At 55.0% G+C, this 22,777-nt stretch overlaps 1 protein-coding gene across 3 annotated transcripts in view; it reads right to left on the bottom strand.

The window, feature by feature from the left end:
* Nucleotides 1-21,624, bottom strand: part of TPCN1 (two pore segment channel 1) — a 52,007-nt gene extending 30,383 nt beyond the window's left edge. The window contains exons 1-2 of one of the 3 annotated variants that reach the window (XM_036353263.1): nucleotides 21,443-21,624; nucleotides 18,428-18,663 (exon numbers count right to left, since the gene is read on the bottom strand). In XM_036353263.1, coding sequence (XP_036209156.1) covers nucleotides 18,428-18,539 — 112 coding nt within the window. In that variant the 5' untranslated portion in view covers nucleotides 18,540-18,663; nucleotides 21,443-21,624. Of the gene's footprint in view, nucleotides 1-2,926; nucleotides 3,164-18,427; nucleotides 18,664-19,207; nucleotides 19,259-21,442 lie in introns of those variants that run through there. The other 2 variants (XM_036353264.1, XM_036353262.1) reach the window with 2 other exon arrangements.
* Between the last annotated feature and the right edge of the window lie 1,153 nt (nucleotides 21,625-22,777).

The following is a 22,777-nucleotide window of genomic DNA, read 5'->3' as shown; positions in this document are numbered from 1 at the left end:
CCATCAGCCCCTCACTCAGGCCGGCCAGGCACCCAAGCGGGACCCCCACCCTGATCCGGGACACCCTTCAGGGCAAACCAGCCGGCCCCCACCCATGCACCAGGCCTCTATCCTATATAATAAAAGGGTAATATGCAAACTGACCCTAACAGCGGAAGAACTGGGAATGGCTGGTCACTATGACACACACTGACCACCAGGGGGCAGACGCTCAATGCAGGAGCTGCCCTCTGGTGGTCAGGGCACTCTCACATGGGAGGAGCTCTGCTCAGCCACAAGCCAGGCTGATGGCTGCCAGTACAGCAGTGGTGGTGGGAGCCTCTCCTGCCTCTCCTGCCTCCTCAGCAGCGCTAAGGATGTCCGACTGCAGTTTAGGCCTGCTCCCCGCTGGCAAGTGGACATCCCCCGAGGGCTCCCAGGCTGCCAGAGGGATGTCTGATTGCCATCTTAGGCCCAATCCCCCGGGTAGCGGGCATAAGCCAGCAGGTGGTCATCCCAAGGGGTCCCAGACTGCGAGAGGGCACAGGCTGCGCTGAGGGACCCCCACTCCCCCCAAGTGCACAAATTTTTGTGCACTGGGCCTTTAGTGTGTGTGTGTGTGTGTGTGTGTGTGTGTGTGTGTATATATATATCGGGCATATTTAAGCACCTCATACCCATCAACCTATTTAATTCTCACAACAGTCCTAAGAAGAAGGTTATGATTAAGCCCACCTCAGACTTGAGGGAAGGAAGGTGCAGAAGGGCAAAGGTTAAGTCCCTCGCAGAAGCCATGCAGCTAGCGAGATGCGGGGCTGGGAGACTGTCTAGGCTGGGTAGCTCCTAAGCAGGAGGCCACGTGCCTCTCAAGAACTGGAAACCAGAAAAGGTGATAGGGTAGTGCCAAAAGGACCAAAAATTAGCAGCAGAAGCCACTGAAAACGGAGCCACCAGTAGGAGGAGGACACCTGGCTGCTGCCTGCACTCGGTGCCGCTGGCCCTTCTCTACCCAAGGCCAGCACCCCCCACCCCGACCCCAGTGTCCAGGCCTAAGAGAACTAAGCCCCAGGTGGAGAGAGAAGTCAAACCGCCTTCTTTGACCTGCTCACGAGACCAGGGAGGCATGGGCCAAAAGTGACACGGAGGTAGGAGCAGCCACAGGCAGGCAGCTGGACAGTGCTGCTCCCTCATGTGCCTGCACTCCGGCCTCCACGACCTTCACACCCCACAGCAGGGGCCGGTGGTCCAGACACAGCAGTCCCAGGTACAGTAACGGCAGTGCCGGGCGGGCGGGTGATGAGATGGCACAGATGCCGTGGACATTAGCCTCACTTTGCCAGTACTTACTGTTCCCTCGGCCCTTTCCCAGGTCTTTAACTGGCCTCCTTCCCCCATCTCCCAGGATCCCCCGAAACATCGTTCTCTGAGAGGCCGCCTCTGGCCTCTCTGGGAAGTCACATGCTCATCACCCTCACGCTGCTCTCTGCTTCCTCCTGGGTTGAACACTGCCCCGCCCCCCCGTGTGTTACAGCCAGCTTCCCTGCCCGGAATGCACACTCCATGGGACACTTAGAGATGGCCAGTGGCCGGAGGGCACAGCAGGTGTGTCCACCAGAGCCCGGTGCCCAGCCAGGGTGCAGTGGGGGTGCCCAAGGGCCTTATAAGAGGCTTGACATGATCTGTATTTTCTAAAGACCATTTTTTAAGGACCTGCTGAAGCGCGACTATGTTGTATAAGAGTAATCCAGAGCAGAGCCTTAAAAAAGACAGAAAGAAAAGAAACGAAAACTGAGACAGGAACTGCCGAGGGGAAGGATGGGGAGCTGTTCCCTCCAGGTGGCCTTTGTCCTCGGCTGCTAACCATTCACTTGCTCAGAACACAGACCTTGGCTTGCTGACCAGGTCCCAAAAGGCAAAGCCGGTCAACTTGTTTGTGGCTCTTATGTGGGGAGAGGGCAGAAAGGCCCTAGGTGACCAGGGAGGCGAGGGCGGCCGAGGGGCTATTCAGGAGCCGCAGGTGATTTCAAAGAGCCGCTGTCATGCGGGGCCCCAGCGGCTGGACAGCGCATTTAGGGGCTGTAGAAAGGGCACAGTGGAAGGCAGGGGGCCGGTCCCTCCCATTCCTTTCATGGCAGCCTCAAGCAGAGGCGGTGGCCTTGCGGCCAACTCCAGCGGCACTCTGAGTGCATGGCCAGGAGGGGAGGTTTGGGGGGGGGGCACTGCGGGGGGTCCTCATTCCCTGCCCCCTTCGCTGTTTCCCACTTCCTAGGCTGGAGAGGCGATGGACACGCTCCAACTCCCAGTGCTTTATTGCTGCAGTTAGAAGGAACGCTTAAAGGCTTAGAGGCCTCCCAGAGGGAAAGGACAATTATGGCCCATAAAAGAGAGGAAGGTAGTAGGGGGTTCAAGGGGGCCATCAGAGGTAAGGGGGCCACTTGACTGTGGCCTGGAGTTCAGGCGGGGGTGTCCAGGGCACAAGGCCCTGCTCACTGGGGAACCGATCTCAGGGACTTCCTCAGAATGAACTCCCTCAAAGCAGGAAGTGAGAGCTGTGAGGGGCTCCGTTCCTGGTCACCACTGGGCATGAGGTCCCAGGGGATGGTCTGTCCCCACGTTGAGGCCCACTGGGCCTGCCCAGGTCGTCTGCCTGGGAAGCACAGGGCTCCGTGGCTGTTAGCACCTACCTGCCCTGGTGCCCACTGCCCTGCCCTGGTCTGCTCCTGCCCACCTGGGCCGAGTCTGCACTCCCGGGGAGTAAAGGTCCCGGGTAAATGCCTGGGGTCTGCGTCTTCGGGAGCGTCCCCTGCTCAGAAAGAATCCTGGCCACCCAAGTGGGCAGGTGAGCTCTCCCCCCAGGTCCAGCCCCACCCTGTGGGATGGCCGGCCCTCACATGAGGGACACGTGAGAATGCACATGTGGGACCTGGGACTTTGCCACCGTCCTTACCCAGGGCAGGGTGGGTTCTTCCAGGAGAGCTGGAAAGGCGAGGTGGAGGCGGACTGCAAAGGCCCCGCTCCAGGAGGCAGGATGACCTCACCGCAGGGCCGGAGGGGAGCTGGCCCTCCACTGCCTCCTCCAGGAAGAGGACGGCCGGGCCCGGCCTCGGCATTTCTGCCTCGGCAGCTGGGCTGAGACCGGAGGGAAGAAGGGAGGAGATGCGCAGCAGGCAGGAGGGTGGGAGAAGCCGTCTGCCTGGTTCTCAGGGAAGCCAGTTTCTCTGCTCACAGCAGGCTTCCAAAGGGCCAGAGGAGGCTGACCAGGAAGGAACGCTCGTGGCAACCAGGAAGCTCCCAAATGCGCCTCCGGGGAAAGTTCCCTGAAGGAAACATCTCGTTCTGCACCCCTGGTGCCCTAGGCAGAGCGCGCTCCGGTGAGAACCAGTCAGCAGCCTTTTTAGACCCGTAGACCTTAGCCACTCAAGACTTACGCAATACCTACCCCTAAACTACTCTCCCCGAGTCCTGGCAAGCAGCCCGGGGAGGTGAACTAAAATCACTGGCAGAAGAAGGGACTGGGAAACCAGCCGGAAGGACAGGCATGCGGATTCAAAACAGCAACAGAAACTGCCTCCATGTCTGAGAGCAGCGCCCCAGCCAGAGCGCAGGCCGACGCACCAGGATGACCTGTTTGCACAGATGGCAACGCTGATGTAACAGGGCCCAGACGCTCCCTGCAAAACAGCTGGCTGCTTTGCATGCAGCCTCTGCAACGGCCCTGCGGGGAATCCAGGGTTTCCGTTCGCTGGAGCACAGTGTGCGGCCGCATCCTGGGGGTGCCGGGTAAATAGAAACAGTTTCCATATGCCGGCCATAAAGCTGCGCCAGGGAGGAGAGGGAAAGGACGGGTGGAGGGAGGGATCCTGGGACCCACCTCCCTCCCAGCAGGGCAGGATCTGCTGGGCCTTCCTTTGGGGCCTGGGGCAGGAGGCTGCTTTGGATAAAAGGCCTATGAGCTCCTTCCTCCTGGGAGGCAGCTCTGATCGGAAAGAATGCAAGACCCTGACTGTTCTGGGCAGGTTTACACTGAGGACCAGACCCCCATGCAATCCTCACTCCCTTTCATTCTCTCTCGTAAGTGCCTGCAACCAACCTTGTGCATTCTCTCTCTCTCTCTCTCTCTCTCTCTCTCTCTCTCTCTCTCTCTCTCTCTTACACACACACACACACACACACACACACACACTCCTGCACATCCTCTTCAAGACAAAAGGTTGCCCTGTTCACCCAAGTTCACTCCCAGCTGTACCCCTCCCCTCCCACCATTTAATCCCCCGAGCCTCAGTTTCTTCATCCATTAACTGGGACCGGCGCCAACTGTGCCCTGGGCATGGCAGAAACAAATGCCAATACCCACAAAGCACTTGGCGCCCTCCGGAAACCGGTGCCCACCAGAATGACAACGAGCAACCGCCCAACCGTTCGCCAGTTGTCGCTGCGAGCCCCACTCCATGGGAAAACGCTCGAAGAGGGGAGGAAATGAACAGAGTGACACTGATGAGTTTCCAGGCGCGGCGTCGCCACACTGCCTGTGCCGGCTGGCCCTGCCAAGGCCCCCAGACAAAAATCGGGCAAGAGTCACTTTGCCGAAAGAGAGCAGAGCACACATTCCCTCCTGCCCGGGCCTTCCCTTGCTGGTGACTGGCTGCAAGATGGTGTGGGAAGCAGACCCACATTATCCACGCACATTACTAAAGGCTGCAAACCCGGGCAGAGCCCCGAGCCAATATACAGGCCTCCAAAAGGCGAGAGCTGGCACAGAGCCTCCCCGTTGAATCGCTGGACTCAAGCCCAAAACCCATCCTGCCAAAGGCTTAAGCCAGAGGCGGAAAGGAAAAACGAAAAGCTCACCCAGGCCGGTCCCATGGGTCAAGCGCTGTTCGAGTAGGAGGGGGTCCGGTTTGGAACCGGCCAGGATGATAGGATAATGCCCGGTGCCACCTCCAACTCTGTTTCTGGCCAGCAGACAGGGCTCTACTGTAAGTGACCCAATCCAGAGGGATTCTCTGTAGACACTAGAAGGTTGTCCATGAACTTGAACTGGCTAGCAAGTTGAGAGCCGTAACTAAGGAGATGAACAGAAAGGCAGGAGGGCTGGGAAAATGAGCACCCCTTAATGGTCTATGGCAGTGATCACTGGCCCAGGTGTCCACCCCATGCTGGCCACACAGAAGCCTCCCATCCTGAGGTTACGACATGACCTTGAGAGCAACTCTCTCCTCTTAAGAAATCATGCGGTAATTTGGGGGAGGAAAGGGGGGTGGGTGAAGTCTACAAAGGCTGACTTTTCAGATGCAAATAAACATGGTTTAATTTGAAGAGACATTTATTCAGCACCTACTGTAGACCAGGCATTGTGCTAGGTGTTGGATTTTCTTGAAAAGTTAACCATGAATTCTTGTCCTCATAGGGTTCACTATCGGGAGGCGAAAGAAGGAATGTGATTCCGGTGCATTAAAGTCATCTGTTCGTTACGGCAGCCTAGGAAAGGATGGGACAGCTACCCTCCAGGGCTGCTGGGCAGGGGCAGGGAGGGACTCACGGGTGATGTCTGCACAGTCTTTTGAAGAATGAAGAGGTGCCACCAGGTGGATGAAGTGGGGGGTGGGGCTACAGGCCAGAAAGGGGAAGATCATGCATAAAGCACAGAGAAGCACACAGTGGGACATGTGTGGGAACCCAGAAGGTCCCATAATCCTGAAGCTTAAAGAGCCAGAGATTAGGCCGATACCAAGAACTACAGCTCACACTCGGCACGTTACGTGCCCCAAACAGAGTTCTCAGGGTCAAAAAGCCGGATGAGGCAGATGCTGCTATCCTCTCCAGTTTACGGAAGGGGAAACGAAGGCCCAGAGAGGCTGAGTGATCTGCCTAAGGTCACAGATCAAGGACGTGATTGAGCTGAGGTTCAAGCCCAGGCCGCCCGAGCACCCACCCTCTTCCCCCACCTGCAGGAGCAGCAGGCGGCTGTAAGCCACATATGGAACTTGAACCAGTGGGTTCTAACAGCGGGGCATGCTGACCACCTAGCCAAGGTGGTCAGTCTTGGTTAACATGGTAACCCCATCTACAAACTTCCTGCTCGGGCAAAATGCAAGTTCCTCTTCTCGGGAAGCCAAGGTGAGTCACATTTACGGGGCCATCGAGGTCATTTCTATCGTGGAATCCTCCTCACCACCACCCTTTGCGCGAAGAACCATGTCCTGGCACCCCCTCCGCCCGCCTCTGGCCCAGGCAGAGAGAACACTGGGTTACAGACGCCGCAGGTGGTTCCGTGGCGAGGCGGGACTTGATTTCTACCTTCTCTCGTCTGTGAATCTCAAGGTTTCACTTGCAATTGTACTTCCCACTCCTGTGCCACTGGGTTTATAATGAAAACAGAAGGCTTTCACTCCAACCCATCACCCAGCATTTATCCAGCACCTACCATGTGCAAAGTGCTTCAGATACTTTGAAAAAAGAAAACATATGTAAAGACTAGGCACATCTCAAAGGCCCTACGCTCCACACACACACACAGAGGCATGCGAACTGCACTCTGTTTACCCAGTGAACAGTGCAGCACCTGCGTGAACATCTGTCCCTATTCACTTGGAAGCAGCACAAATGCTAATTGTGGAGCACACAGGGACGGGGACGGGAGCGGCAGTGGAGGAGCAAATGGAGACGAAAGGCATTTTCACTGCACATGCCCCCCCCCCCCCCCTCGCACCCCTGCCCGGGGGCAGCAGACCAGCAGGGCTAGAGGAACGAGGCTGGCTGTGAGCCATGCACTTCATGCAGGCTACTGACGTGTCAGCGAACGCTGTCCTCTCAGCTCAGATCAGAAGTCTGCTCCAGCCCCTACCTGGGAGCAAAGGGCGGGCGGGGGAGGGAGGGGTAGAGGCTGGGCCCTGGGCCTGGCTAGGCGCACAGAGCACTGGCCATGCCCCAGCAAGCAGCTCTGCTCAGAAGAGCAGCGACAAGAAGGCAGGGGCCCTCGGGGAAGTGACAGTTGGGAGGAAGTCTACCTCCCACAGAGAGCTGGATGGCGGGGATATGCCACTTATCCTGGGACCTGGGCTGGCCTGGATGGTGCTGCTCCCAGAGGAGCAGGCAGGGGCCTGAACGCCTGGCCTGCGCAGTCAGCGGCCAGGCGCTGGTCTCAGCCTTCTCTTCCTTGTCCTCAGTTTCCCCTTCCATCGAGCGCGGAAGGCAGCCCAAAAGAGGCACCGCCAATAAAGAAAAATATAAGAGAAACCAAGAAGCCATCTTAGAGTGGGCGGACGCTGCAGCTGCTGGAGCTGAGTTATCTCTGCAGTGCACCAGGTGGCCAGGGACGTTAACGTGTGGGTCCCCCATTTGCCACAACCAGATCCTTAAGAAAATGCAAAACCCAGCTAACGTATCTTGAGCAGAGGCCGATGTTCTATGAGAGTTTCCCATTTAATCTTTATGGCAGCCCTGAATGGAAACATTCTTATCCCCGTCTTACAGATGAAGAAACTGAAACTCAGGAAGAAATGGGAGCTCAGCTCCTCATTCAAGGCTGCACAGCTACCAAGAGGGGATGCCGGCAAGTCAGACACTGAAGAAATGGGGGAGGGCAGTGGTGTATCGGCAGACGGAATCACGCCCCCAACGCACGCACATTTCTGTTTGTTGTGTTTTGTTTCTTTTCTTCTAATCCTCACCTGAGGTGTGAGGATATTTTTTCCCACTGATTTTTAGAGAAAAAATGGAAGGGAGGTGGGAGGGGGAGAGAAACATCGATGTGAGAGAGACACATCGAATGGCTGCCTCCCGGACGCACCCTGAACTTGCAACCCAAGTACGTGCCCTTGCCTGGCAATCAAGCACGAGACTCTCCAGTGCACAGGCCGATGCTCTAACCACTGGGCAACACCGGCCAGGGCCACACACACATTTCTAACCACCTGAGAATTCTCCCAAGCCTCCTGCTCTCCAGATCTGTGAGCCGGACACATGCCAGGACAGTGTCTGACCCAAAAGGAAACAGCCCAACGACGCGAGCCAACGTGCCTGGAGGCTGAGCACGCTTTGGTTCTGTTACAATCTGGGCCCCATCGAGGCGACCCACCCAGCTACGGGTGCGCAGTAAAAGCTGCGATTCCAGACAGCGAGGCAGGCCAGCCAAGTGTGAACAAGCCGAGCCCGTGATCGGAGGGGACCCCTGAGAGTCGCAGAGGGAAGACATCAGGCGTGTCGACGACCATTCACAAGTGAAAGCTAAGGCATCCGGCAGCCTGGAGTGTCTCCAAGCCATCAGCCAGCATGGCGCCCAGTTCACTCCGCCCGAGCTGATTTCCAGCAAGAGCTAAAAGAATAAGAAAAAATAAAAATAAAAATCCAATCTGCCCTCACTGGTTTGGCTCAGTGGATAGAGCGTCAGCCTGAGGACTGAAGGGTCCCAGGTTCGATTCTGGTCAAGGGCACATGCTGGCCCGATCCCCAGTAGGGGGCGTGCAGGAGGCAGCCAATCAATGACTCTCATCACTGATGTTTCTATCTCTCCCTCTCCCTTCCTCTCTGAAATCAATAAAAATAAAAAACTCTGTCTTTGAAAAACACACACAAAACTCAATCTAACAGAAAGAGAGGTGAACAAGACAGGAAGGCGGCCTACGAATGGCAAGGTGGTGGTGAGTGAGCGCAGAGCGGAGGGGAGGTAGGAACGAGCCACCAGGGCTAAGACAGCAATTACGGGGCCTGTGTGGGCTCCTGGAAAACTGCAAAGCCCTAAAAGCAGAGACCTAAACGCCCAAAAAGCAGGCTGCTCCTAGAGGAAGCAGGGGCCAGGCCCCGCCCGGGCTATTTCTGGCCTGTCACATGTGTATGCCTCCCTGTCATCCCAGATGGCTCCGTGAGCAGGCCAGGGTGTGACTGACAGTCACTTGGGACCCTGGGTGTTTTTGGAACCTGGTGACTCACTCCCAGATATGTTACTTGACGACAAGTTACTAAGTGCCCAGAAAAGACATGGTCCCTGCCTTTGCAGAACTTGTACTACCAGGAAGAGGCGCAGTTCTATAAAACATCAGGACCCAAAACAATTGCACCTACCCAGGCGCGACGTGGGGCGTTGGGCACTGTACCTTCCTGCCCTGTCCAATTCAGCCAGGCCACCTCAAATAGGCATCAGAGACACCAGGAAGAACTCCACGCCAGGCCGGCGAGGCTCAGTGGCGCAGCGTCAACTTATGAACCAGAAGGCCGAGATTCGATTCCCAGTCAGGGCATATGCCCAGGTTGCAGACTCAATCCCCAGTGTGGGGTGTGCAGAAGGCAGCCGATCAATGATTCTCATCATCGATGTTTCTATCTCTCCCTCTCTGAAATCAATAAATATATGTTTTAAATATGTTTTTTTAAAAAAGAAAGAAATCCACAAACAGGTTAAGCCTTGATGGAAAGAAACGTGGTTGACAAACCCACCAGGATGAGCCAAGGGGTATTTATCACACTGTGGAAGGAGGCTTTGCCCAACTCAGCCCTCCTGCCCATGTTTTAAATTATCTACTTCACCCGAAGTCCATTTTCTCACAGTGTTTAGGAATCCATCATGGCACAAAGCAAACCCGGATTCGGTACATGAGACATTAATCAAATCTCTCACACGTAGGGGCTGAGGAGCGAGCGGGCCTCTGGGCACGGAGAGCAGAGAGTGAAGTGCAAACAGTGTATTAAGAGAAGGGGAGGGTGTGGAAATGCAGCCACTATCCTAACCGGTTGGGGAGGGTGAGGGAAAGCTCATGGGAAGGAGGACAAAGGTCTGCAAGTGAAGTGGGGACAGATCAGAAGCATGAGACAAGCAGCCCAGCCCTAGCCAGTTTGGCTCAGGGGACAGAACATCAGCCAGGCGATTGAAAGGTCCCGGGTTCAAATCCAGTCGAAGGCACGTACCTCAGTTGCAGGCTCGATCCCCGGCCCTGGTTGGGGCATGTCGGGGAGGCAACCAATCAATGTGTCTCTCTCACATCGTCTCTCTCTCTCTCCCCCTCTGTCTACCCCCACCCCCCCCAAAAAAGAGACAAGCAGCCTACAGGGAGGTTCGGTAGCGAAGGTGGTTAAATAATAATCTAGATGATGAGGTATTGAAAACATGAGATTATAGGAGCAGCCCCATGTTTTAAAATGTTTGATTATCGGTTCTGATTTCTGGGGTGGAGCACAGAGCAGAGGGCAGCCCGCCAGGAGTGTAACTGAGGTGAAACTGCTCACGGCCTGGGACGGGACGGGCCACTGCCAGGCGTCGGGCCAGGTAGGGAACGTGAGGCAGGGCACTTGGCCCTCAAGGGCTGCGTCTGTCACTCAATCCAAGAACTTGGCCTAACTCTCACCAAGGGAGCGGGACTAAGTTTACGGTTTCCTTATCTGTACTCGGGGGATAACCAAACTGTGCAAGGCCGGAGGGCGGAGGTGGCAGGGCTCTGCGATCAGGGCGCGTCACACGCCTGCCTGGGTGCCTGCCTTGTACCTGGCAGACCACCAACACTGGCTGAACCAAGCAGCCCCACTGCGCCGCTGTCTGCCTGGGCAGGTTACTCCCTCCCCACGCCTCAAGTCGCACACCCTCTCCCCAGCATCCCCAACTCCTACTTGTCCCCAAATCCCACTTGTCCACAGGCTGATCTGCTCACTCCTTAGTTGAGTCTTCAATGTCATTTGCTCTCTCACCTCCCGCCAGTGCCAAATCCACCAAAATTCACTCCAGGGGCTATGAACTCAAGTGCCTGCAGGCACCCTGAGGGGATCAAACCTGGGAAGCTGGGGGGGGTGAGACCACAGGGCCCAAGTGCTCATGCCGTGAGCAGACACCTGCTTAAAACACGGCTCAGGCCAAACCATGCAGGTTCCACCATGTCCCCGGGCCATCTCCGTGCCACTTGGCCTTGCCCCCATCCCCAACTCTCTCTGCAGGGCAGCCCGAGTGAATCTCAGACCCTGCCCTGAAATGGGACCTGTCACTCCCCTGCTTCTCCATCACCGCAGGATGAAGTCTCAACCCGCAGGACGGCCCTGGGGGGCGGGGAGGAACCCTCCAAGACCATGCAGAGAGGGTTGAGGAAGTGTGCACATTGAGGAGAAAGCTGTCGATTGCTCGCGGGTGCCATCGTGGCCGCCCTCTGTGGCTTTTTTCCCCACTTACTCATGTCTTCTGGTTTCTGTGAGGATCCAATACAGCTTGTACAGTGAAACCCCGTCGGTTTTGCTATTTTTGCAACATGAAAGGGAGTTCTAGGTATCGCACTCCAATGTAGGAGAAATACCTTGTAGGCAATAAAATTTAAAAAGAAAATGCAGATAGCCCTGGCCGGTATGGCTCAGTAGAACATCGGCCTGCGAACTGAAGGGTCACGGGTTCAATTCCCAGTCAAAGGCACGTACCTGGGTTGCAGGTCGATCCCAGGCCCCAGTCAGGGTGCATGTGGGAGGCAACCGACTGATGTCTCTCTCTCACACGGATCTTTCTCTCTTTTTCTCTCCCTCTCTCTTTCTCTCCCCCTCCCTCCCTTCCACTCTCTCTAAAGATCAGTGGAAAAAATATCATCAGGCGACGATTAACAAAAAGCAAAGATAAAGATAAAAACAGACATCAGCTTCCTTTTGGAAAAGCAAATTCACCCTAAAATCCTGTCTCTTCAGAGCTTAACTGCCAGGTGTGCGGCCCATCGGGTAGGGGCCTAAGCTTTGGAGCCAGAAGACACGGGTTTGAAGCGGCCATGGGCGCCTGCTGGCTGCGTGAGCTTGGCTAAGTTCCCACCTCAGAGCCGCGGTTTCCTTCGTCAGATGAAGACAATGAGACCATCTGCGCAGATCTGCGGGGAGGAGCCAGGGAGAGGCTGCCCAGGAAGGTGCCTCGGGCACCGCCTGGCACGTGGTAGGAGCTCAATACCTGTGAGCCACTCTTTTCCTTGTACATGACCTTCCTCAGCTTGGAACAGAGAGAGAGAGTCAGGAAATTTCCAAAACAGGGAATTCACCAGCAAAGGGAGGAGAATGGGGAGCCGCCCCCTGGGTCCCTGAGCACAGGGTGGGAGGGGCAGTCTTGAACCCTTGGTCCCTTCCATACATAGAGCAGGGCTTCCTTCCTGGCCCCGTGCTCCATCTGATCCGAGGCAGCCGGGGGCACTGCGGCCAGAAGCCAGCAGGGGACCCTGCTGGGAGCCATCAGCACCTCCCCACGTCCCCTCCCCAGCTCAGAGGCTGAGGAGGAGCGCGTTCTGGCTCATGAAGCTCTCGGAGCAAATGTGAACTTAGACCCCCCTAAGGCGACGGGTGAAGAGCGGTGCAGCCGGTCCCGCCCGCACCCAGCTGCCACTGCTGCCATTTCGCCGCGGCAGCTATCTGCATGTGGAGGGGAGATGGCATTTCATGGCAGGGGGGCCCGAGGCAACAGACAGGGTCCCCCGTGAAGACTGCAGAGGGCGGAGGAAGCGAAAGGCTTCGCGTTTCAGTGACGAGGCTGGAACCCAGCATGCCGGGTGCTTGCTCATTTTAATCGGTGCCTCCGTCAGCCTGGTGACACCCGGCTGTCTGCCTTGGCGAGGCCCTAAGAAGGCCAGGGGAGTGACTCTGGCGGAGCCAAATGCCCCCCACGCCCTGGGAGGCTGTGAAACTCTTAATTGCTGTTTGGTCTCCAGCTGCCGCCTGCCTCCGCTTCCCGGCTTGGCGGCGGCCACCTGCTGGGCCAGGAGCGAGGCAAAAAGGATTCGGGCCTTGGCCTGGGTTCAGGACCCCTGCTTGTGTGCCATGATATTCCAAACAAGCGCTGTCTCCGGCCATATAAACACACCTATGATCGGTCAAGCACTTCTACATTAAAATGGGCATCGCATTAAATCTCCCCAGCAGCCCTCCTGGGAGATGCTAGCAGATCCCCGTGTGCAGGTAGGAGGCGGAGGCTTGGAAAAGCTAAGCTCCATGCTCAGCTAGGATGGGAGGCCCGGAGCTTGGCTCCAGCGGCACAGTCCTGACCCCTCCGCTACCCAGGGTACCACCAACGCCAAAAGCTCTGCGAGTCTCGTAGGCTTCAGTCTTCAGCAAGCACACTGGGGAGAATGGGCAGACAAAGAACCTCGGACACAGACTTATGCGACGGAGCCCACGTGGGGGGCGATCATCCCAGGATATATGCCCCACTGCTCTTTGCAGCTCATCTTGGCGACCTCTGCACTGAGGCCGAGAGCTCTGGCCCATCTCAACCTGGCCGGTGCCAACTGGCTCTGGCTGCGTGAACACGCTGGAAAGGGGGCCAGAGCATCACGTTTAACCCCCTGCGAGGGGACAGTGCCCTTCCACATGGCTAGATGCCACATGGGGGTCCAGGTAACTGCCAGGCATCATACCGGGCATCAGGGTGAAGGAGGGGGAGGGCCTCTCTGCTCTATTACCTAAGCCTTACCCAGGGGGGGCCTGCCACCCGGCAACCACGAACCACGGCACCAAAGGAGCCCGATGCTAAGTGCCCTGCTCAAGCCTCAGCCACCTCCCTCGCCCCCAATCCCTTTTCACCCAGAGACGGCACAGAGCACAGGCCCGCCTTAGGCAGCTAGTGAGTTTAAAGGCAACACGAAGGCAAAAGCTGAATGTGACCAGAATCCCCTTGGAAAGTCCCTTGTAAGGCCCACGACATTCAGGCTGTGTCTAGTGGCATCGAACGACGGCCCGGCGCCCAGTGCGTGGGCTCGCTCTAAACTGCACTGTCAGAGGCCGGCCCCGCTGAACTGTGTTCAAGGTTATTCCTAAGTGCCAGGCTTTAAATACCTCCGCTCCTACCTGCCTCCTTGATCAACTGCCTATGAGTCACCCACTAGCATTTCGGCAGCTACCTACCTGTATAGCCCAGAGATGGCCGAGTCTTGGATAAAATCCATCCTCGCCCACATAAGGAAAAAAACCCCAAACCATCCAGTTTCCTGTCCCATCATAGGTCACCTCTAGGTAAGATCAAAGAGCACAGGCAGCACAGCCAGGTTCCTGGGAATCTGCATCTAAGCAAAGGGCAGGAGTGTTCTGGGCTGAATCGTGTCCCCCCAGAACTCCTATGTTGAAGCCCTAACCCCTAGGACCTCAGGACATGGCTGTATTTAAAGACAGGGCCTTGAAAGAGGTAATTAAGATGAAATGAGGTCACAGAGGTGGGCCTAATCCCACCTGACTGGTGTCCTTAAAAGAAAAGATTACGCCCCACCGGTGTGGCTCAGTGGTTGAGCGTCAGCCTATGAACCAGGAGCTTACGGTTCCATTCCTGATCAGGGCACATGCCCGGGTTGCAGGCTCAATCCCCAGTGGGGGGCATGCAGGAGGCAACCGATCAGTGATTCTCTCTCATCATGGATGTTTCTATCTCTCTCTCCCTTCCTCTCTGAAGTCAATAAAAACCTATTTAAGGGGGAAAAAAATCTACGAGCTGTCTTTAAAAACCAAAAAAGAGAAGATCAGGACACAGAGCAAAGGATGAACACGTGAGGACACAGTGACAAGGCGGCCGTCTGCAAGCCAAAGAGAGCAGCTCAGAGGAAACCAACCCTGCTGACCCCTTGATCTCAGACTCCCAGCCTCCAAAACAGTGAGACAATGACTTTCTGCTGTGCAAGCCCCCCGCCCAAGCAGACCAAGACAAGGAACATGTAGGGACAGAGCCAGAGGAAGCCACTGACGACAGCTGCTGGTCAAGGCAGAGGCCAGGCTCGCCCGAGGCGCACGCCCTTAGAAAGCCTGTTTGGTCCCAGTGCCTCGTGCCCAGGGAGTGCCAACCCTGCTGCAGACCTCCGCCTGCATTCTGCCAACTCCTTACCGCCTCAATGGTTACGTCAGCCACAGCCCGGGGCACTGAGGGCAGCCTCGAGACCAGTGGTTCTCAACCTTCCGGCCCTTTAAATACAGTTCCTCATGTTGTGACCCAACCATAAAATGATTTTCGTTGCTACTTCATAACTGTCATGTTGCTACTGTGATGAATCGTCATGTAAATATCTGATATGCAGGATGGTCTTAGGCGGCCCCTGTGAAAGGGTCGTTCGACCGCCAAAGGGGTCGCGACCCACAGGTTGAGAACCGCTGCTCTAGACCATCAGCTCTGCTGGGAGAAATGAGGCTCAAACCCCTGGTTAGGAAGAGAGGCAGGAGGGGATGCTGCCCGCCTCTGAGCAGGACCCTCAGACAGCCACTCCCACGAGCTACAAGGCGCCAGAAACCCCATGAGGTGTAACCACGACTTGCTGACTGTATCATCAAGCTCGGTGATAACACAGACGAATGGAACGAGGGGCCTCCTGGGTGATCAGATGGCTAAATAAGTAATTAGCACGCAGTAAGCCACCTGTAATAGTGGAAGCCTCATCAAGATACCGAAGCAGAAAAGGGCAGTCATTAGCCCTGTCCAAGAGGGGAGGTTCAGAGGGATGGCATTCTCGGCAGGATTTCCAAGACAGGACTGAAGCTTCTGAGCAAACAAGAGGCCGGGGAAGGCATTCTGCAGTGAGGTGCCAGCAAGGCGGTTTCAGAATGCACGGCGCGGACTCGCAAACTAGCAGCGCGACGTTGTGGGCGAAGGCAGGAAATGGGGCAGATCAGGTTAGAAGGTGCTAGGACACCCCAGGCCTCGTGTTTGGCCCAGAGGTTGGCCTTCATCCTGCAGGGGCGAGAAGGTCCCGGGGAGCTTCGAGCCGGGGAAATGACCGGGCTGGATTTGTGTTTTAGAAGGAATGCTCAGACAACAGGGAAGGGGGAGGTTGGATAGAAGGTCAATGCCAAAATCGGAGCATGAACTAACCAAGGGGAGAGCAGGCCTCCTGGACATCTTTTTCTTCCTCAGACGGGCCCTGCTGTTTTCCCAGCCAGGCTTGGTGCAGGACACCCACTCGTTCTTAGAGGTTTCAGCAAATGTCCCAGTAAGAGGGTGAGACACTAACGCACTGTGCAGAAAGGACCATTTCCCTGCACCCTGTCAGTTTTATATTTTGTGTGGGTTTTTTTTTTAAGAAACAAATCCAGCCCTAGCTGGTTTGGCTCAGTGGATACAGTGTCGGCCTGCAGACTGAAGGGTCCCGGGTTCGATTCCGGTCAAGGGCACACACCAGGTGGCAGGCTCGATCCCCAGTAGGGGGTACGCAGGAGGCAGCCAATCAATGATTCCCTCTCATCATTGATGTTTCTATCTTTCTCTCCCTCTCCCTGCCTCTCTGAAATCAATAAAAATATATTTAAAAAAACAAACAAACAAACAAATCCAGCCCAGCCATGGTGGCTCAGTGGTTGAGCACTGACCCACTGACCCATGAACCAGGAGGTCACAGTTCAATTCCCAGTCAAGGCACATGCCCAGGTTTTGGGCTTGGTCCCCAGTAGGGTGTGTGCAGGAGGCAGCCGACCAATGATTCTCTCTCATCATTGATGTCTCTCTCTCTTCCCTTCTCCCTTCCTCCCTGAAATCAACAAAAAAAAATTAAATAAAATAAAAAAGAAACAAACAAACAAACCCAAATAAGCCACCAACTTCGCTACGACAAGGACAGTCCCCTGAACGGCCTATCCAAGGTTAGCTTCATTGTCTTTTTGGACTATTTCCTACTCATCAAGCCCTATCATCGGTTCAAAACCTGATCTTGACATAGAATTAGGCTGTTCTCCCCACGTTGATCCTGCAGGAGAGCGGGACACCCTGCCACCAGCCCTGATACTTTGGAAGGACTTACAAGGGGCACCCACGACAGTGATCGGGATTCCGATTTAGAATCTTGAGCCTATTTCCAGAATGACCCACACCCTTAGCGCATCAACCACCCTCCCTTGCAGTCCATTCCCTTGTTGGCCATGGAGGGCCCACCCCCTCACTAGGAGGGGGTCCTACTCTGAAGTTGAGACTGTGGCACGTTCTTTACACCCCTTTCCCAAAGCACCTTACACTGTGGCATGAGAGGGAAGATCAGAGAAGCCCTGCTCCTTACTAGCTGTGTGACCTTGGACAAGTTACTTAACCTCTCTGAGGCTGTTTCTTCTCTCTAAAATACAGATAATAATAACTCTATCTTGAGGTTATATGATGAGATAACATATGTTAAATGCTAAGGGCCAGTGCTCACATTTATTAAGAGCTTATGAAGGAAAAAAAGAGGAGGAAAAGAATCCAGAGGAGCAGGAAGAGAAGAGAAAAGGGAGGAGGAGTGGGGGAAGAAACTTTGGAGTCAGATGGTCCTGGGTTCAAATCTCTTCTCCACCACTTGCTGGCTGTGTGGCATGAGGCAAGTTACTTACCCTCTCTGACTCACTGGTTCCTCCTCTATAAAATCCTTGCAAAAGGATTTTAGTTAAGGTAAGAGATAAGAAAGAGCCAAACATTAGGTCGGCAAGTTCTAGGGCATTTAAGAAGTGCGCCTGAAGTCAGGGTCACTGCTTTCTCAGCCCTGGTTTACAGTCTAACCCTCCTGGCCTACCCAGCTCTGCCGCCCCAGCTGGGTGAACATGTCACAGCAAGGAGAGGCCAGTTTACAGGGAGCCAGGCCGCCTAATGCACTCCGGTCCACAGGCCCACTGCTCTCTTCATCACTCCCAAGAGATGCCTGCTGAGCTCCCGGCAACCAACTGTATTCTCTCTGGACAAGAGGGACAGGAGGGCAGGCTCGTCTTCGCCTGGACCCATGTATCTCCCTCCCCTTCTGAACTGGAGGAGAGCAACAGCCCTCCACCCTGGCTCAGGCACTCGGCCGGCGGATGAAACGCCCATTTGCTAAAGCGCTAGTCCCTGCCGTCTGAGGCCCCTTCATAAAAGGCAAGTTATTTTAAGCCTCTCGTGGACCCGAGGCCCCAGCAAGTGAAGCAAATGGCTTTGGGACAAGCACCAGAAAGGGTTTTAAGGCTTCTCATTCTGCCAGAAACACAATTAAACTTTAAAACATTTAAAGCTCACAAACTCTCTCAGGTTCACCTTGCGCTAGGCTCTGGTTGAGAAGAAGACAAAGCAAAACCCCAAACCCTCAAATCAATGGATCACGATAAATGGTTGCGCCCCCCCAACCCCCTCATCCAGGGCCACACAGGGACAGAGCCCCAGCGGGGAGCAGCAGTCAACTCTGCCCTCTGCCAACAGCGTCAGAGTGGGACGGACGGAGGCCGGTGTTGAAATCTGTTTCTTTTTTTAACCAGGAATGGGGCAGGGAAGCTAGCCAAGGCGCAGGTGTGCCCGAGGTCCCCCACCAAGCATCCAGGAACAAAGCCAGGTGCAAAGGGGGGCCAGGAGCTGAGGGAGGCAAGGGCTCCTGGAAGCATCCCTAAATTGGGGGTGCAGGATTAGGACCCTGCAGTCTCCCGGGAATTGGTGTCAGACCCTAAGGGTCAAACACAGAGTCAGGCACTCGGGGACCGTGTCTACAATCAGACCATCAAGCCCACAACTCACCCCCTGAGGTTGCCCCCCACCCCCCACCCTCAGTCCACCCTACCATCTTACTTCTGTTAGGCAGCTCCTCTTGGCCCAAGCCATTGGAAGGAGCCAGCGGGGCACTGCCCCCCTCCTCCAAGGTCAGGATGAGGGGAACATCGTCATCCAAGTTCATGGCCATGCTCTTGTCTCCGTAGGCCTCAGGATGTGATGTCCAGGGCTGGAAATAGTCTCTGCTCTGCGCTCCCTTTCAAAGCCACTGGCCCAGAGATGCTTCTCAGAGACTCCTCCATTTGAGGCATCATCTAGAGTTTGGGGAATTAAAAAACAAAAAATTATTAAAATGCAACCACCACTGATGAAAATGTTCTGCCAGTTAGATAGTGGCGATGGTTGCTTAATCTTGGGAAAACACTAAAAACCACTGAATGGTACCCTTTAAAATGACGGAGTATTGCAATATAAAATAGCATTAAAAATGAGAGGAGCCCTAACTGGTTTGGCTCAGTGGATAGAGCGTCGGCCTGTGAAGGGTCCTGGGTTAGATTCCGGTCGAGGGCACATGCCCGGGGTTGCGGGCTCGATCCCCAGTAGGGGGTGTGCAGGCGATTCTCTCTCATCATTGATGTTTCTATCTCTCCCTCTCCCTTCCTCTCTGAAACCAATAAAAATATATATGTTTTTTTTAAATGAGAGGAAAACTCTGCAAGAACAAATACTGCAGTTAATGGTAATTACATCTGGAGATTAAGATTATGACTAATAGCCCTAATCAGTTTGGCTCAGTGGATTTAGCATCGGCCTGCAGACTGAAAGGTTCCAGGTTTGATTCCGGTCAAGGGCATGTACCTTGGTTGCGGGCACATCCCCAGTGGGGGGTGTGCGGGAGGCGGCTGGTCGATGTTTCTGGCTCTCTGTCCCTCTTCCTTCCTCTCTGTGAAAAATCAGTAAAATATATATTTTTTTAAATGATTATGACTAATATATTCCACCTATACCCTCTTGGTCCTTGTTTGTGTGTGTTTCGTAAAGATTTTGACAACTTAAAAAATATATAACCATTAAAATAATTGTAGTTAATACTTGATGAGTGCTTACTATGTACCAGGGCCTCTTCTAGCAATTTTTAGGTAAAGCTGATTGAAACTCATAATAGATAGGTAGGATTAGTATCCCCCATAACAAAGGGGGAGACTTTAGGCTCAGAGAGGTTAAGTAACTTGTCCAAGAACACACAGCTTTGAACTATGCAATTGGACTCCAGCCCTATGCTCCTAACCACTATACTACAATTCCCCCATGTCCACGCCCTGGTATTTAGGCAGCATTTAGCTCCAATGACCTGGAAAAAGTTAGTGGCCAGGTCACCTACACTTGCTCATAGCATGCTTTTTTTTTTTTAAGTTTTGGGGTTTTTAAAAAATCCTCACCCAAGAATATTTTCTCCATTGATTTTTAGAGAGCATGGGAGGAAGGGAGGGAGGGAAAGAGGGAGGGAGGAAGGGAGGGAGGAAAACATTGATTGGTTGCCTCCTGCATGTTCCCGGCCAGGACTGGGGAACCTGCAACCAAGGTATGTGTTCTTCACTGGGAATCGAACCCAAGACCCTTTGGTCCACAGGCCCATGCTCTAACCACTGAGGCACTGGCCGGGGCCATAGCACTCTTATATAGGCATTGTTCTCCTAGATTTAGGTGTTTGAGGAGGAAGGGAAAGAGGACCAGGGTATTTTTTTAAGTGATGTCCAGCGATGTCACACAGCAAAAGCCCTCATCCTGAGTTCCCGATTTAAAACTCTCAGAACCAGCCTGCTACAGTTCCTATTTATACTCATTCCCATTTCCGCTGGGGAGGACACCAAAAAAAAGCCCCGACTCAGCAGGTCTGCTGGCAGACCTTTGAACTGGAAAACAGCAGCAGGTTCCTTCCTCAGGCGGGTTCAGTCCTCTCTGGCTCCTGACTAACCCACTGAATGGCAACCCCGCAATTTACTTCCTCCACAAATAACCCCAAGCAGGGCCCTGGGCCTCCGTATCGTCCTAAAACAAGGCAGCAGAAGCAAGCACGTTCCACGGGCTGCTGCTGAGCCTGTAGCTCTCTGTCTAGCCAACTCCCTGGGAGATTTCTGTTGCTGTTTCCTCCCGAGCTGGGGATTTCTTTTGCTTTTAGATCTCAGGACTGGGGAGACAGAGGAGGAAACCCCAAATGAGACACTACTATTTGGCTAGCTTAAGGATTTTGTTTTATTTATTTTCTTCTTGGTTCAACTTTTTTTTTTTTTTTTACCATAGATATTTTCAAACATATTCAAAGTAGAGAGAACATGTCAATGAACTTCCTCGTAGCTTTCGCTCAGTTTTGACAATTAAAAACATTTTGCCATCCGATTGTGCCGTCGTTGAGAAATACCCACTTCGCAGATGAGGAAACTGAGGCTTAGAGGGATGATGAACTCGACTGCCTCTTCTAAGCTGTTTACTGGGCCCAGAGTTCAGTCCAGGCAGCCTGACCACAGGGACATCCCCTGCCCGGCCTCCTCCCAGAACCAGTCCTGCTATCGGAACTCAATCAAGCCCGGCATTTTAAGAGGGAAAAGTGAGGTCCCGAGCGGGGAAGGGGCTGGCCCAAGTCCTAGCCCAGGGCTCCTGCGGGCTTGGCCTCTCGCTCTATGGAGGACGCGGGGGGAGGGGTCACCCCTAGGGAACAGGGCCCAGGGGAGGGCCAGCAGCCACCGGCTCCTGCACCCTGACCCGGCAAGAGGGCGCCTGGGCGACCAGGAGCAGGTGAGGAAGGAGGGGAGGGAAGAGGAATGCGGGCTCCAGCTCCACGTGCTCCCAGCCCGGGTCGGGAGGGCCCCCCGAGCGGGGGTCGCCCCAGGAAGTCGGGGACCAGGAGAGGGGGTGCAAAGCCCCAGCCTGGGCTGGAGGGAGAAGCGCGCGAAAACTTCCCCGCAGTCCCTCCGCCCGCCCGCCCGGCCCGCCTCCCACACTCCAGCGCCCAGCTGCACCCCCTGACTCGGCGCCCTCTGACCCCTGCCCCCTGCCCTCTCCTCAGGCCATCCCTCGCACCCCTCGGATTCTTACACGCGCCGCCCAGCAGCCCGGACCGCGCGCCGGGCTCGGCACCGTGCAGCCCAGCCTGCTGGCGCCGCCGCCGCCGCCAAAGCCCCGAGCCCGGAGTTGTTTGCAGCCGCCGCCGCCGCCACTTCAGCCGCTGCCACCACAGCAGCTGCGCCAGCTCTCTCATCCGCCGCCTACCCGCAACCCCGCCGGCCCCGCCCCATTCCTCCTTAGCCGCGGCCCATTCGCTAGATAGGCTGCCATGCTGAGTTCTCATTGGCCAATCCTCAAGTCCTTCCCCAGTTCTCGCCCGCTGCCGATGCAGGACCCCCTGCCCACCTCCTAGAGAAGGGGCGGGGTTGTGAAGCTCCGCCCCTTTTCCCCCTCTCATCCTCTCTGCCGAACTCGTTCAGCCCAACTCTGAGGCAGTCCGTGTCTTTCAATTGGTGGAGGGTCAGAGAGACGGTGCCTCTGATTGGTCAGGCCCCGGCAGAACTGAACGGAATGGCATGGTGAAAAGGAACGTCAATCAGGCTCGGAGTCCCGCCTTCTGAGATTGGCGGGTAACCTAGCAACGCAGGGACCTCCGGAGGTAACGTTAAGTAGAAAAACCCGGAGCCCTCGGAGCGGGTGAGTGACCAGGTGGGGAAGGGCTGGGAATGAGAGGGAAATGCGGAAAGGCGGCTAGCCTGCTATCCTTTGGCTCCCTGCGGGATCAGTGACCCTCATCGCGATCCCATCCCCGCCCCAGGTCCCTGCTCTCCAGCCCTCGCCTACAAGGACCACTGGACATCTTCCGTGACCCTGCCTGTACTCCGTCCCTCCGTTATCATCTCCATGGTCCTGTTTTCTCATCTCTTAAACACGGGGCCAAGTGGAGTCACATCGTAGTTAACTAAGTTTATAAGTCCCCTACCATTCTACCCAAGGGCCATATATTCCAGGGTAAGCGTGCAATGCAAGGCATCTCAATGGAATGAGTGTTTATATTAGGTCATTTTGATTATGCCCATTTTTGCCTTTTGTGCTAACTTGAAAACGTAACTCCCTGCCCTGACCCGGTTGCTCAGTCGGTTAGAGCATCCTCCCCATACACCAAGGTTGCAGGTTCAATCCCCAGTCAGGGCCCATACAAGAAGCAAGCCATGAATGCATACATAAGTGGAACAACAAATGGATGTTTCTCTCTTTCTCCCCTCCTTTCTCTAGCTAAACTCAATAAATAAAAATTTTAAAAAACTTCATTACCATCCTTGTCCTTAAAATGTGCAATGACTTCCCCACAGTCCCTCATTTACATACTTAAGACACAGGGTTTGCTGTGAGGATTAAAGGAGGTAAGACAATGAGGAACTTGGC

Source organism: Myotis myotis, unplaced genomic scaffold, assembly GCF_014108235.1.
Source record: "Myotis myotis isolate mMyoMyo1 unplaced genomic scaffold, mMyoMyo1.p scaffold_m19_p_20, whole genome shotgun sequence".
Lineage (NCBI taxonomy): Eukaryota > Metazoa > Chordata > Mammalia > Chiroptera > Vespertilionidae > Myotis > Myotis myotis.
The sequence above is the reverse complement of the archived record's forward strand: the minus strand, read 5'-3'. Positions and strand labels throughout refer to the sequence as shown.